General features: G+C 60.6%; 1 protein-coding gene across 1 annotated transcript in view; it reads left to right on the forward strand.

Annotated features, from left to right (window-relative positions):
- The first annotated feature begins 800 nt into the window (after positions 1–800).
- The window catches only part of IQCA1L (IQ motif containing with AAA domain 1 like), a 54410-nt gene continuing 42327 nt past the window's right edge, over positions 801–12883 (forward strand). The window contains 3 exon segments of the mRNA XM_030546627.1: positions 801–834; positions 2931–3050; positions 4324–4512. Coding sequence (XP_030402487.1) covers positions 2937–3050; positions 4324–4512 — 303 coding nt within the window. The 5' untranslated portion in view covers positions 801–834; positions 2931–2936.

Here is a 12883-nt window from a genome sequence, read left to right on the forward strand (position 1 = left end):
GCTCCATGAGCTGCTCCAGTTCTCTCTGCAAACTGCTCAGCTCCGCTCACTCTGTGGGCTGCTCCACAGCTACTCCGTTCTGCTGCCACCAGCCATCCCCACAACTGCTCCACTCCCCCCACCACTCTGTTCCACAGCATATCTTCAGGCTCCCCCACTAGTTAGCACAGTACTCAGTGCTCTCAGCTCAGTCATTTCAGCTCTTAGTGGGGGAAGCCCCAGTGCAAGTGCACCATCAGTCCAAAGTGATTTCAGCTCAGTAACCTGCATTTAAATTCTTAAGGGAATAAAAAAAAAATCAACTCTGACATTCCACAGTGGAGAGAGGAGGGAGTGCAACTGGCACTTTTGGCTCCATAAAAAGCCTGCACCACCAGGCACAAACACCTGTCCCCAGCCTCTCTCAATTCTCTGGGTTTTGGAACCCATGTCCCATGTCTAGCCAGTACCACCCAACTGAGGGTGAGCAATTTGTCACCAAGCAATCCCACAGCTTGGGAGTCTGGGATAGGGTGGGCGTACCTATGCAAATACACTCTCTGAACTTCTTTCCACCAGATGTCAGTGTAGAGCTTATCCTGACTCTGCTTACATAGGTATGTGACCTGACGGGTTTTACGCTGGCTCCGGAACTTTTTCCGGTACATCTCAGGAGTCAGCCCAAACTCTTGGAGCAGGGCCTGTTTGAACAGTTCGTAGTCCCCTGCCTCCGCCCCTTTCAGTCGGCTGTACACCTCCACGGCTGTGGAGTCCAGTAAGGGGGTGAGAACTGCAATCCTGTCTGCAGGGTCAACCCTGTGCAGCTCGCAGGCATTCTCAAAGGCCGTCAGGAAGGTATCTGTGTCCTCCCCCTCCTTACGCCGGGGCAGCAAGTGCTTATCAAAGCTCTTTGTAGGCTTGGGTCCCCGCTCACTCACCGCAGCCAGGGCCCCACTGCTCGCCAGCCGGACCAGCTCCAGCTCATGTTTACGCTGTTTCTCCTTCTCCTCCCACTCATGTTCACACTGTTTCGCCTTCTCCTCCAGCTTTTGCCTCTTTAACTCGAGCTTCTCCCTTTCATATTCCAGCCGCGTCCGCTCCACGGATGCCGAGCGTTGCCGGGAGGATCCCCTGTTGGGGGGTGGGCTTCGCCGGGCGGATCCCCTGCTGGCCGGGGGTGTCACGGTGCCCTCAGTATACACTGGGCTCCTCCCCGCCCTTCCCCTAGGCCTAGGAAGGGGGGGTCTCGGGAAGCCCTCGTCCGCCGGCTGACCACTCCCAGCGGGGACAGACACTGGTGCCTGCGCTGCATCTGCCCAGCTGCTTCCCTCAGAGACAGGGCTCCGTTCATTCATGCAGTCTCCCTGCTCCAGCTGGGCAATCAGCTGGTCCTTGCTGAGCCTCCCTGGGTGCAGCCCCCTCTGCTTGCACAGCTCCACCAGGTCACACTTGCGCCGCTTGGCATACATCTTCCTGCTGGCCACTCACAGGCCGGGGTGCTCGCCGCTCCCCACGGTTTCCAGGGGGACCCCTAGTGCACTAGCCCTTCTTGAGGTCACCACCTCTCTGCCAGGGTCGAGCTGCAGACTCCTCCGCCCCTGGGACCACTCGCTGCAATCCCCCAGGGGACCCTGTTACTGCAAAGTCCTTCTCACTGGGCACACACTCCCAGGGGTTAATCACCCCTTCGTTTTACTGCTCCCCAGTCACTTACTGCAGGAAGCGCCGTCCACGGGGTGCAGTATATCCCACCGCTACCACCAGTTGTCACGGAGTGTAGGGGAGTCCGGCCCTGCACCCCTCTTCCTGGGATCCACAGTGACTCTCAGCCAGCCAGTAAAACAGAAGGTTTATTGGACAACAGGAACACCGGTTACAGCAGAGCTTGCAGGCACAGTCAGGACCCCTCCACCGAGTCCTTCTGGGCTTTCAGGGTGCTTGGATCCTAGCTAGGATACCCTGAATTCCGCCCACACAGCCCCAAGCCCAAACTCAAACTGCTTCCCTCCTGCCACTCCCTTCCTTGTCCCCCTTCCCGGGCAAAGGTGTTGACCTTTCCCCTCCCTTACCTAGCTCAGGTTACAGGCCCTGGCATCGTCCATCCCCTAAAGTCCTCCCCTGCTCTCCCACCCCCCACACAGACAGTCCCTACTGCATCACACTAGTGCCAATCTCTAAAAGGGAAAATAAGGACAACCTGGGGAATTACAGACCAGTCAGCTTAACTTCTGTGCCCGGAAAGATAATGGAGCAAATAATTAAGCAATCAATTTGCAGATATGGGGTTCCCTCTCTTGCTTCCCAGGTTTGGGGGGCAGGTCCAGGGGCACCTTTGGGTGCAGGAGGGGGAGGAATGGGGTACAGCCTGTTCCCGTTGCTCACAGGAGGAGAGGAGAGAGCAGAGTTCACTGAGCTGTTGGGCTCTTTGCTCCCCTGTGCTGCACAAGACCAGCGAGGGGAGGGGAGAGCAGGGCTGAGTGGAGTGAAGAGACTGGAGCTTCTTGCATCAGGGCAACCCCATTACTCATCATAACACTGCGCCGGTGGCAATAGGGGGGTTGGGAAAGCAGCGTCAGGAGCAGTGGCATAACCAGGCTGGGACACTTGGGTGGGGCCCGACTTGCGGTGGGTGGGCAATGACAAGGAATGGGGGGGTAGGAGGAATTGGGGCTGCTTCCCCCACACCCTCTCCGGACGGCCTTGGGGGCGATGGACATGCTGGTCAGGGGCCCCCTGCGGGTGGAGCAGGGCAAGTGCTGGGGCCGCAGCAGAGCTGGGGCTGTGGGGGTGGGTCTGGATGCTAAGTGGGTGGGCCGTGGCCTACCCATGGCAACACCCCTGGTCAGGAGAGGGAGCTTCTAGTGCGGGGCTGGGTGCAAAGGCTGGTGTTGAGGGGCCCTGAGGCCGGGGCTGATGGCACTAATGGAGAGGCTCCTGTGCTCTCTCCCCAGGCTGACATGGAGGTGCCCATCCCCAGGTACTTTGTGAACCAGAGAGCCAAGGCCCTGAAGGAGCGTCAGCAGGTGCTGTCTGAGATCCTGGCCCGGGTGGAGCCTAGCATGCCCAGTGGGGTGAGTGCCTGCCCTACGGCTGCCTATAAAAGGGATAATAGTCCACTGGCTGCCCCTTTCTCTGACGAGGGGACTCCCACCTGAAGTACAGGTCTGCACGAGGGGCTAGGGGTGCAGGGCTGTACTAGGCCCCAGAGGATGGGCAGGGGGTGGGGGTGGCACTGTAGTGGGAGGGGTGGGGAGAGTTCAGGAGAGTGTGCAGAACAGTAACAGGTAAGAGGGGTGGGGTCTGTACCAGGATGAGTATGGGTCGGGAGAGAGGGATGGGGCTGTATCACAGCCTGGGGATGCAAGGCAGGAGGAGGGAAGGGGCCGTATCAGGGCCTGTGAGGGGTGCAAGTCAGAAGGAGGAATGAAGATGTTCTAGGGCCTGTGGAGGGAGATGCAGGAGTTGGGGCAGGGCTGTATCGGAGCCCATGGGAGAGAGCAGGGCAGAAAGGAGGGGTGGGTCTGTATCAGGCCTGCGGGGGGGGGGGGGAGTGGGAGCTTTGTGAGGCTGGTTGTGGTCCCAGGGGGGAGCAGGGCAGGAAGTGGGGGCTCTGCCAGGGCCCTTTAGGGATATGGAGCTGTACCAGGGACCATGGCCTCCTGTCACCGGTGGTTCCCATGTATGAGGTGTCTGGGTCTGGCCCTGGATCAGTTTGACAGAGAATTGTGGGCAAGTCTGGGAAGACTGCAGCAGGCCCCCTTTGGCTATTCTCCCTGGCACTCTGGCTGGGGCTGGCCATGGGGCATGCGAGCTCTATTCTCCCTGGCACCCTGGCTGGGGCTGGCCATGGGGCGTGCAGGCTCTGTTCTCCCTGGTGCCCCTGGCTGGGCTGGCCATGGGGCATGCGGCCTCTGTTCTCTCTGGTACCCTGGCTGGGCTGGCCATGGGGCGTGCGGGCTCTGTTCTCCCTGGCACTCTGGCTGGGGCTGGCCATGGGGCGTGCGGGCTCTGTTCTCCCTGGCACCCTGGCTGGGGCTGGCCATGGAGCATGCGGCCTCTGTTCTCTCTGGCACCCTGGCTGGGGCTGGCTATGGGGCGCGCAGGCTCTGTTCTCTCTGGTACCCTGGCTGGGGCTGGCCATGGGGTGTGCGGGCTCTGTTCTCCCTGGCACCCTGGCTGGGGCTGGCCATGAGGCATGCGGATTCTGTTCTCCCTGGTGCCCTGTGGCTGGGGCTGGCTATGGGGCGTGCAGGCTTTGTTTTTCCTTGTGCCATGAGGCTGGGGTTCACATGGGATGGATCGGGACACAGATTCCCTAGCCCTCTTTGTGCCCTGCTCCCGCAGCCGTCCCGGCCTGCCATGCTGCGTGACGAGGCTGTGCAGCTGGTGCAGATGGCGGAGCGGATGCGCCAGGGCTGCCTTCGTTCCAAGTTCATGTGGGAGATCCGGCGGGATGAGGAGCGAGAGAGGCGGGCCCGGGAGAGTGGGGCCAAGGAGCTTGACCGTGAGCAGGCTGCTATCTGCATCCAGAAGGTAACGGGGACATGTCCAGCCCAGAGTGTAGGGTTGCCAGGGGTCCATTTTTTTACTGGAACGCCTGGTCGTAAAGGGACCCTGGCAGTTCCAGTCAACACTGCTGACCGGGCCGTTAAAGTCCGGTTGGCAGTGCAGCAGGGGCTCAGGGCTAAGGCAGGTTCCCTGCCTGCCCTAGCTCCATGTGGCTCCCAGAAGCGGCTGCTAGGTCCTTGTGTCCCCTAGGTGCATTGACAGCCAGGGAGGCTCCATATGCTGTCCAAGTGCAGGCTCCACAGCTCCCATTGACCGGGAGCCGCGACCAGTGGGAGCTGCAGGGGAGGTGCCTGCTGGCAGGAGGGCAGTGCACAGAGACTCCCTGGCCACAAATGCGCCTAGGGGCTGCAGGGACCTGGCAGCTGCTTCCTGGGAGCTGTGGTAAATGCCGGTGGGACCTTGCACCCCAACCCCCTGCCCCAGCCCAGAGTCCCCTTCCACACCTAAACTCCCTCCCGGAGCCCACACCCTGCACCCCTCCACACCCCAATCCTCTGTCCCAGCCTGGAGACCCTTCCTGCACCCCAAACCCCTCATTCCTGGTCTCACCCCAAAGCCAACCCACTCAGTCGGAGCCCTCACCTCCCCACACCCCCCTGTCCTGCCTGGAGCCCTCTCCTGCACCCTGAACCTCTCATTTCTGGTCCCACCTGGAACCCACACCACCAACCCAGAGCCCATACCCTCTGGCACTTCATCCCCCTGCCCCAGCCTGGAGCCCTCTCCCACACTCCAACCCCCTCATCCCCAGCTCCACCCCAGAGCCTGCATCCCCAGCCAGAGCCCTCACTCCCCTGCACCTTAACCCTCTGCCTCAGCCCAGTGAAAGTGAGTCAGCGTTGGGGAGAGGGAGGGGGAATGGAGAGAGCATGGGCTGCCTCAGAGAAGGGGTATGGCCTCAGGACAGGGGGCGGGGGCAGAGGTGTTCAGTTATGTGTGATTAGAAAGTTGGCAACCCTACCAGAGCGTGGGGGAGGAGGGAACAGGATACCCAGCAGACAGGTGGCTGCTGGGTGCCTGGGGTGCCAGAGGTCAGATCTGAGCAGTGCTCCCGACTGCCTTGTGATTCCCATTTCTCCCTTCTGGGCTCCTGCCACACTCCCTGCTTTCAGTCCCAGGGCGGAGACTCCCCAGGGGATCTCTCGTGGCTGCAGTTCTGCCTCTGCCCTGGAGGTGGCACTCTTGGACTGCCTGAGAACAGGCCATGGCGCGTTGCCGGTCCTAGTCAGAGCACTATTGCCTGCTGCCCAACGCGGAGCAGCCTTCTTTGTCCCATGCGTGGTTGGGGCCCCACCCTCCATGCCCTGGCTCCCAGCAGTCACAGCTTGGCCCCTGGGCCTTGTCGGTTGCCTCTCCTTGGGCTGCTTGCAGGCAGCCTGAGGGCTGGATCCAATCAGGGTGCAGCTGCCCCCAGCAGCGCAGCCCATGGATGTGTCCCTCTCCGGCATGCAGCCCTGTGCTGAGCTGGGCAGGGTAGTCATGCTGCACAGCATTCTAGGCCAGTGGTGCCCTGGCCAGGCCGCTGGGTGTGGGGTTCACGCTGCAATGTGGGGGGCGAGGGAGCCTTGGTGCCCTGGGAGCAGCAGTGCTGGGGGCTCTGTGTTTGGGTCCCCAGTCCCTGCCTCATGCCCATTGTTCCAGGGGTCAGGAGGCGCGAGCAGCCAGTTCTGGCTGTGTGGGGAGCTTGCCACAGTGAACACAGGGCTGAGAGTGGGGAGAGGCGTCACGTCAGAGGCTCTACTCCTTCCCCCTCACTGTCCAGAGGTGTGGCTCCCCCCACACCTGCCTACCACCCTGTGCTTGCTGGGCAAAGCTGGAGTTACGGGCCAGCTGCCCCGAGTCACCAAGCAGCCAATTCCTCCCAGATAGTCCGAATCAAGTCTAAAACGGCTGTTTGCCTGGTTTCTTCCTCCACTTTCTGAAACAAAATGTTCTTCTTCGAGTGATTGCTCACATCCATTCCAGTTAGGTGTGCGCGCCGCGCGTGCACGTTCGTCGGAAACTTTTTACCCTAGCAACTCCAGTGGGCCGGCAGGTCGCCCCCTGGAGTGGCGCCGCCATGGCGCCCAATATATATCCCTGCCGGCCCGCCCGCTCCTCAGTTCCTTCTTACCGCCGTGTCGGTCGTTGGAACTGTGGAGCGCGGCATAGCTGTCCTCCACGTCCCTAGCTCTCCTAGTTTCTATCGCTTGTTTATCGCTTATCTCTAGTTCTATATAGTTGTTAAATTAGTATTGTTAAGTAGATAGTTTAGTAAATAGCTGTTAAGTAGTTCCTGGCCGGGGGGCTTAGCCCTTCCCGGCACCGGGCGTCAGGCTCATGCCTGTTTCGCCAGGCTTCAAGCAGTGTGCGGCCTGCAAGAAGCCCATGCCTACCAGCGATCCCCACGAAGCGTGCCTGAAGTGCCTCGGGGAATCGCACAGATCTGACAAGTGCCGCATCTGTAAGGCTTTTAAGCCGAGGACAAAAAAGGAGAGGGATCAGAGGCTCCGGACTCTCCTAATGGAGGCGGCACTTGACCCGTCGGCTTCGCAGACCGTGGTTTCGGCACCGGCACCGGATCGCTCCGGCACCGAGAAGACTCCCCGGCACCGACCTTCTCCGGCACCGGAATCAGAGCCTAGGCCGTCGAAGTCTAATGCTCCGGCCAGGCAGACCCGGCTTGAGCGCCCGGCCTCAACATCGGCCGCGGCACCGCCGGCACCGTCAGCACCGTTGACTCCGGGCCCGGCGGGTCCGTTGAGTCCGGTGCCGCCGAGCTCCCCCATGAGATCTGGGGTTGAGATAGTGGTCCCATCCACTCCGGAGACCTTCGCCTCGGCTCGGGACCTTATTGCCCTGACTGAGCCCACTCGGCTGCCACCCCCGGTACCTCCGGTGCGGGTCGTATCCAGAGGCAAGCCCATGATGTCGGCACCGCCCAGAGACAGTCGTTCCCGATCCAGGTCCCGACGTCTTGGGCGCTCCAGATCCCGACGCCGCTCGCAGTCCCGGCACCGCTCCCCTCAGCGGTACCGGTCGCACTCGCGGCAAAGGTCGGCATCGAGACGGTCGCGGTCAGGCTCCAGTCGGCGTCACCGGCACCGCGACTCCAGGAGCAGGTCCCGACGCTACTCACCGCACCGGTCGACCTCCCGGCACCGAGCTGGTGGCAGGTCCCGGTCCCGGTCCCGGTCCCGGTCTCGCTCGACCTCCCAGCACCGAGCTGGTGGCAGGTCCCGGTCCCGGTCGATCTCCCGGCACCGAGCTGGTAGTAGGTCCCGGCACCGAAGCGGCGCCCGGTACCGAAGCGGCGCCCGGCACCGTGACAGATCCCGGTCCCGGTCCCGATCCCGGCACCGATATGACTCCCGGCACCGGTCCCCGGCACCGAGACGATCCTCCGTGCCGGCCCGCGCAGACCCGTACCATCCAGGGTCGGCCCTGCCGTGGCCCTCGAGGCAGCCGTCCGTATCCTCCCAGACGGACAGCGGCTATGCGCTGGGCACCGACCGGCAGGCGGCGCTGTTTGCTGATCCGCCGCTGCAGGATCAAGGCCCACAACAGTGGGGATTCTGGACACCCTGGGCGTACCATCAGGCCCAGGGCCCCCAGCAGCTCCCTGCTAGGCCGGCGACTGCGGAGCGTAGGGCCCCTGAAGCCTCTTTGTCTCGCCCCCCTCCCTCCCCGGAAGGGGACGAAGGGTCCAAACAGCAGGACTCCGCTGTGGCTCCGGAGACAGAGGCGAGGGCTGAGGAAGACCCTCAGTTGGACACTATTGTGCCTGGGGTCTCATCATCCTCCTCCCCGGATGAGGCGGTGGCGGGTACCTCCTCCAACAGTCCCCCCCCGCTGGATCTCAGGGCGCACCAGGACCTCCTCAGGCGATTGGCTCAAAACCTGAGTCTGCAAGCAGAGGAGGTCTCGGAGATAGAGGACCCAATTGTCACCATCCTCTCTTCCGATGCTCCCACCAGGGTCGCCCTGCCGTTCATACGGACCATCCAGGCCAATGCCAATACTATCTGGCAGTCCCCGGCCTCCATCCCTCCGACAGCGAAAGGAGTCGAGAGGAAGTACATGGCCCCTTCTAAGGGGTACGAATATTTACACGTTCACCCGACTCCCGGTTCACTGGTAGTGCAATCGGTGAACGATAGGGAGCGTCACGGCCAGGAGGCTCCGGCCCCCAAATCCAGAGAAGCCAGGCGGATGGACCTCCTTGGCCGTAAGGTGTATTCGGCTGGGGCGCTGCAGCTCAGGGTCTCTAACCAGCAGGCCCTGCTGAGCAGATACGCCTTTAACTCCTGGGTGGCAGTGGACAAATTTAAGGAGCTGCTGCCACAGGATGCTCGCCAGGAGTTTACGGCCATCCTGGAGGAAGGCAAGAAGGTCGCGCGCACGGCCTTACAAGCCTCCTTGGACGCTGCGGACTCGGCTGCCCGTACCCTCGCGTCAGGAGTTACGATGCGTCGCATCTCCTGGCTGCAGGTTTCCGGCCTTCCGCCAGAGCTCCAGCACACGATACAGGACCTTCCTTTCGAAGGCCAGGGCCTGTTTTCCGATAAGACAGACCCCAGACTTAAGAGTTTAAAGGACAACCGGGTCATTGCGCGGTCCCTCGGGATGCACACCCCCGTGACACAGCGTAGACCCTTTAGGCCGCAACAACAGCAGCACCGTCGGCCGTTTTCCCAGTTCCGCCAGCGGCAGGACCTTTACAGGCGCCGCGGCAGGAACGGGAGGCGCAGGCAGTCGGGGAACCAAGGGGGGCAGAACCAAGGCTCCTCAAAACCCCCGCCTGGTCCTAAGCCTTCATTTTGAAGGTGCGCTCGAGGGCGCAGTAACAGTTTCCCCTATGGATCCTTCCCCCCCGTTTTCCAACCGCCTTTCGTTTTTCCTCCCGGCGTGGTCCCAAATAACATCGGACCGCTGGGTCTTAAGCGTGGTGCAGACGGGGTACCGCCTGCAGTTTGTTTCGTTTCCTCCTTCCCGCCCTCCTTCCTCGTCCCTCTTCAGGGACCCCTCTCACGAGCAATTCCTTCGGCAGGAGGTGCGGACGCTCCTCAGCAAAGGAGCTATAGAGGCGGTTCCCGAAAACGAGAAAGGCAAGGGGTTTTATTCCCGCTATTTTCTGATCCCCAAGGCCAAGGGGGGCCTCAGGCCTATCCTCGACCTGCGAGAGCTCAACAAATACCTCGTGAAGTTGAAGTTCCGCATGGTATCCCTGGGGACCATCATTCCATCCCTGGATCCGGGAGACTGGTACGCCGCCCTCGACATGCAGGACGCGTATTTCCACGTTGCCATTTGGCCACGCCACAGACGCTTCCTCCGCTTCGTTGTGGGGGCTCGTCATTATCAATTTGCGGTCCTCCCGTTTGGCCTGTCCACGGCCCCGAGGGTGTTTACAAAATGCATGGCAGTTGTCGTGGCGCATCTTCGGCGCAACCGTGTCCACGTGTTCCCTTATCTGGACGATTGGTTGATTCGGGGCACGTCGGAACAGCAGGTGTACAGCCATGTCCGCGTGATCACCGGCATGTTTGCGAGTCTGGGCCTCTTGATAAACACAGACAAGTCCACCCTGAGGCCCACTCAGAAGGTGGAATTTATCGGGGCCGTCCTGGACGCCACTGTGGGCAGGGCCTCGCTGCCTCGGCAGCGGTTCCAGACCATGGCGGCGATCGTTCAACGCTTGCGGTCAGCCCCGTTGACGTCAGTGAGGACATGTCTAACCCTGTTAGGCCACATGGCGGCGTGCACTTTGTGACCGACTACGCTCGGCTCCGCATGAGGCCTCTCCAGCTGTGGCTTATCAGTCATTACAGGCCAAGGCAACCGCTAGACATGTTAATCACAGTCCCCCAGAAGGTCTTAGATTCCCTCGGCTGGTGGTTGGACCAGTCCGTATTGTGTGCGGGTCTTCCCTTTCACCCGTCTCAGCCCTCGGTATCCCTGACAACGGATGCCTCAGATCTAGGCTGGGGGGCCCACCTGGGGACCCTGCGGACGCAGGGCCTATGGTCCCAGGAGGAGGTGGGGCTACACATCAACATGAGGGAGTTGAGAGCGGTCCGCCTTGCTTGCCAAACGTTTTGTCATCAGCTTCAGGGTCGTTGTGTAGCCGTGTTCACGGACAACACGACGACCATGTATTATATCAACAAGCAGGGCGGCACCAGGTCCTCCTCCCTGTGCCTCGAGGCGATACGACTCTGGGACTTTTGCGTAGCCCACTCCATTTACCTCAGGGCTTCCTTCCTTCCCGGAGTACGGAACACGCTGGCGGATCGATTGAGCAGATCCTTCCTGTCACACGAGTGGTCCCTTCGCCCGGACGTCGCTCTCTCCATTTTCCGGAGGTGGGGTTATCCCCGGGTGGACCTCTTTGCGTCCAAGGGGAACAGGAAGTGCCAAGCGTTCTGCTCCTTTCAGGGCAGGGAGCCGGGGTCGATAGCGGATGCCTTCCTCATCCAGTGGTCGACCCACCTGTACTATGCGTTTCCTCCGTTCCCTCTGGTTCACAAGGTCCTCCTGAAGGTGCGCAGAGACAGGGCTCGTGTGATCATGGTGGCCCCGGCATGGCCCAGACAGCACTGGTACACCATGCTGCTAGACTTGGCCGTAGCCGACCCAGTTCCCCTGCCCCTTCATCCGGACCTGATTACCCAGGACCACGGGTCTCTCTGTCACCCAGACCTGCAGTCGCTGCACCTAGCGGCGTGGCTCCTGCGTGGCTAACTGGTTCCGAGCTGCGCTGCTCCACGCCTGTGAGAGAGGTGCTCTTGAGCAGCAGGAAACCGTCCACAAGAGCCACATATTCGGCAAAATGGAAACGCTTCTCCTGTTGGTGCGTAGAGAGAAATCTCCGCCCTATGGAAGTTTCGGTATCCGAAATCTTAGACTATGTTTGGTCCCTCAAAGAACGTGGTCTGGCCTTATCGTCGTTGCGAGTCCATCTGGCAGCTATCTCCACCTTTCACCCGGGTGCGGACGGTCGCTCCGTTTTTTCTCACCCGACGGTGTCGAGATTTCTTAAAGGGCTGGAACGGTTATTCCCTAACGTCCGTCCCCCTGCTCCAACCTGGGATCTTAACCTGGTGTTGTCCCGGCTCATGGGGCCCCCCTTTGAGCCGTTAGCTACTTGCTCCCTGCTTTACCTCTCTTGGAAGGCTGCCTTTCTAGTAGCTATCACCTCAGCTAGACGGGTGTCGGAACTCCGAGCCCTTGTGGTAGACCCCCCATATACGGTCTTCCACAAAGACAAGGTACAGCTTAGACCACACCCTGCCTTTCTACCCAAGGTGGTCTCAGCCTTCCACGTCAACCAAGAGATTTTCCTCCCGGTTTTTTTCCCAAAACCTCACTCCTCAGGCAGGGAGCAGCAGCTCCACTCGCTGGATGTCCGTAGAGCTCTCGCGTTCTACATAGAGAGGACCAAACCCTTCCGCAAATCCCCCCAGCTTTTCGTGGCGGTAGCGGACCGTATGAAAGGGCTTCCTATCTCCTCCCAGAGGTTATCCTCGTGGGTTACGTCCTGTATCAGGACCTGTTATGACTTGGCCCATGTCCCTACGGGCCGTGTGACTGCGCATTCTACCAGGGCGCAGGCGTCGTCGCTGGCTTTCCTTGCCCGTGTGCCCATCCAGGAAATCTGTCGGGCAGCGACCTGGTCATCGGTCCACACCTTTGCTTCGCACTACGCCCTGGTACAGCAGTCGAGAGAGGATGCGGCCTTCGGAACTGCAGTGCTCCATGCCGCGACTTCTCGCTCCGACCCCACCGCCTAGGTATGGCTTGGGAGTCACCTAACTGGAATGGATGTGAGCAATCACTCGAAGAAGAAAAGACGGTTACTCACCTTGTAACTGTTGTTCTTCGAGATGTGTTGCTCACATCCATTCCACACCCGCCCTCCTTCCCCACTGTCGGAGTAGCCGGCAAGAAGGAACTGAGGAGCGGGCGGGCCGGCAGGGATATATATTGGGCACCATGGCGGCGCCACTCCAGGGGGCGACCTGCCGGCCCACTGGAGTTGCTAGGGTAAAAAGTTTCCGACGAACGTGCACGCACGGCGCGCACACCTAACTGGAATGGATGTGAGCAACACATCTCGAAGAACAACAGTTACAAGGTGAGTAACCGTCTTTTGTCCTCCATGTGTTCCAAGAACTTACTGGAAATTCTGCATTTCGCTGTGTTACTTTTCCAACAGATAGTTTAAGTTCCCCATTACTACCAGGTCTTTGGTTTGGGATATTTCTGTTATTTGTTCTAGAAATGTCTCATCTACCTCCTTGCACAGATTTGCTCTTCTACAGTAGACCCCTACCATGACATCGCCCCTGTCCCG

This window comes from Gopherus evgoodei, unplaced genomic scaffold (genome assembly GCF_007399415.2).
Source record: "Gopherus evgoodei ecotype Sinaloan lineage unplaced genomic scaffold, rGopEvg1_v1.p scaffold_47_arrow_ctg1, whole genome shotgun sequence".
Lineage (NCBI taxonomy): Eukaryota > Metazoa > Chordata > Testudines > Testudinidae > Gopherus > Gopherus evgoodei.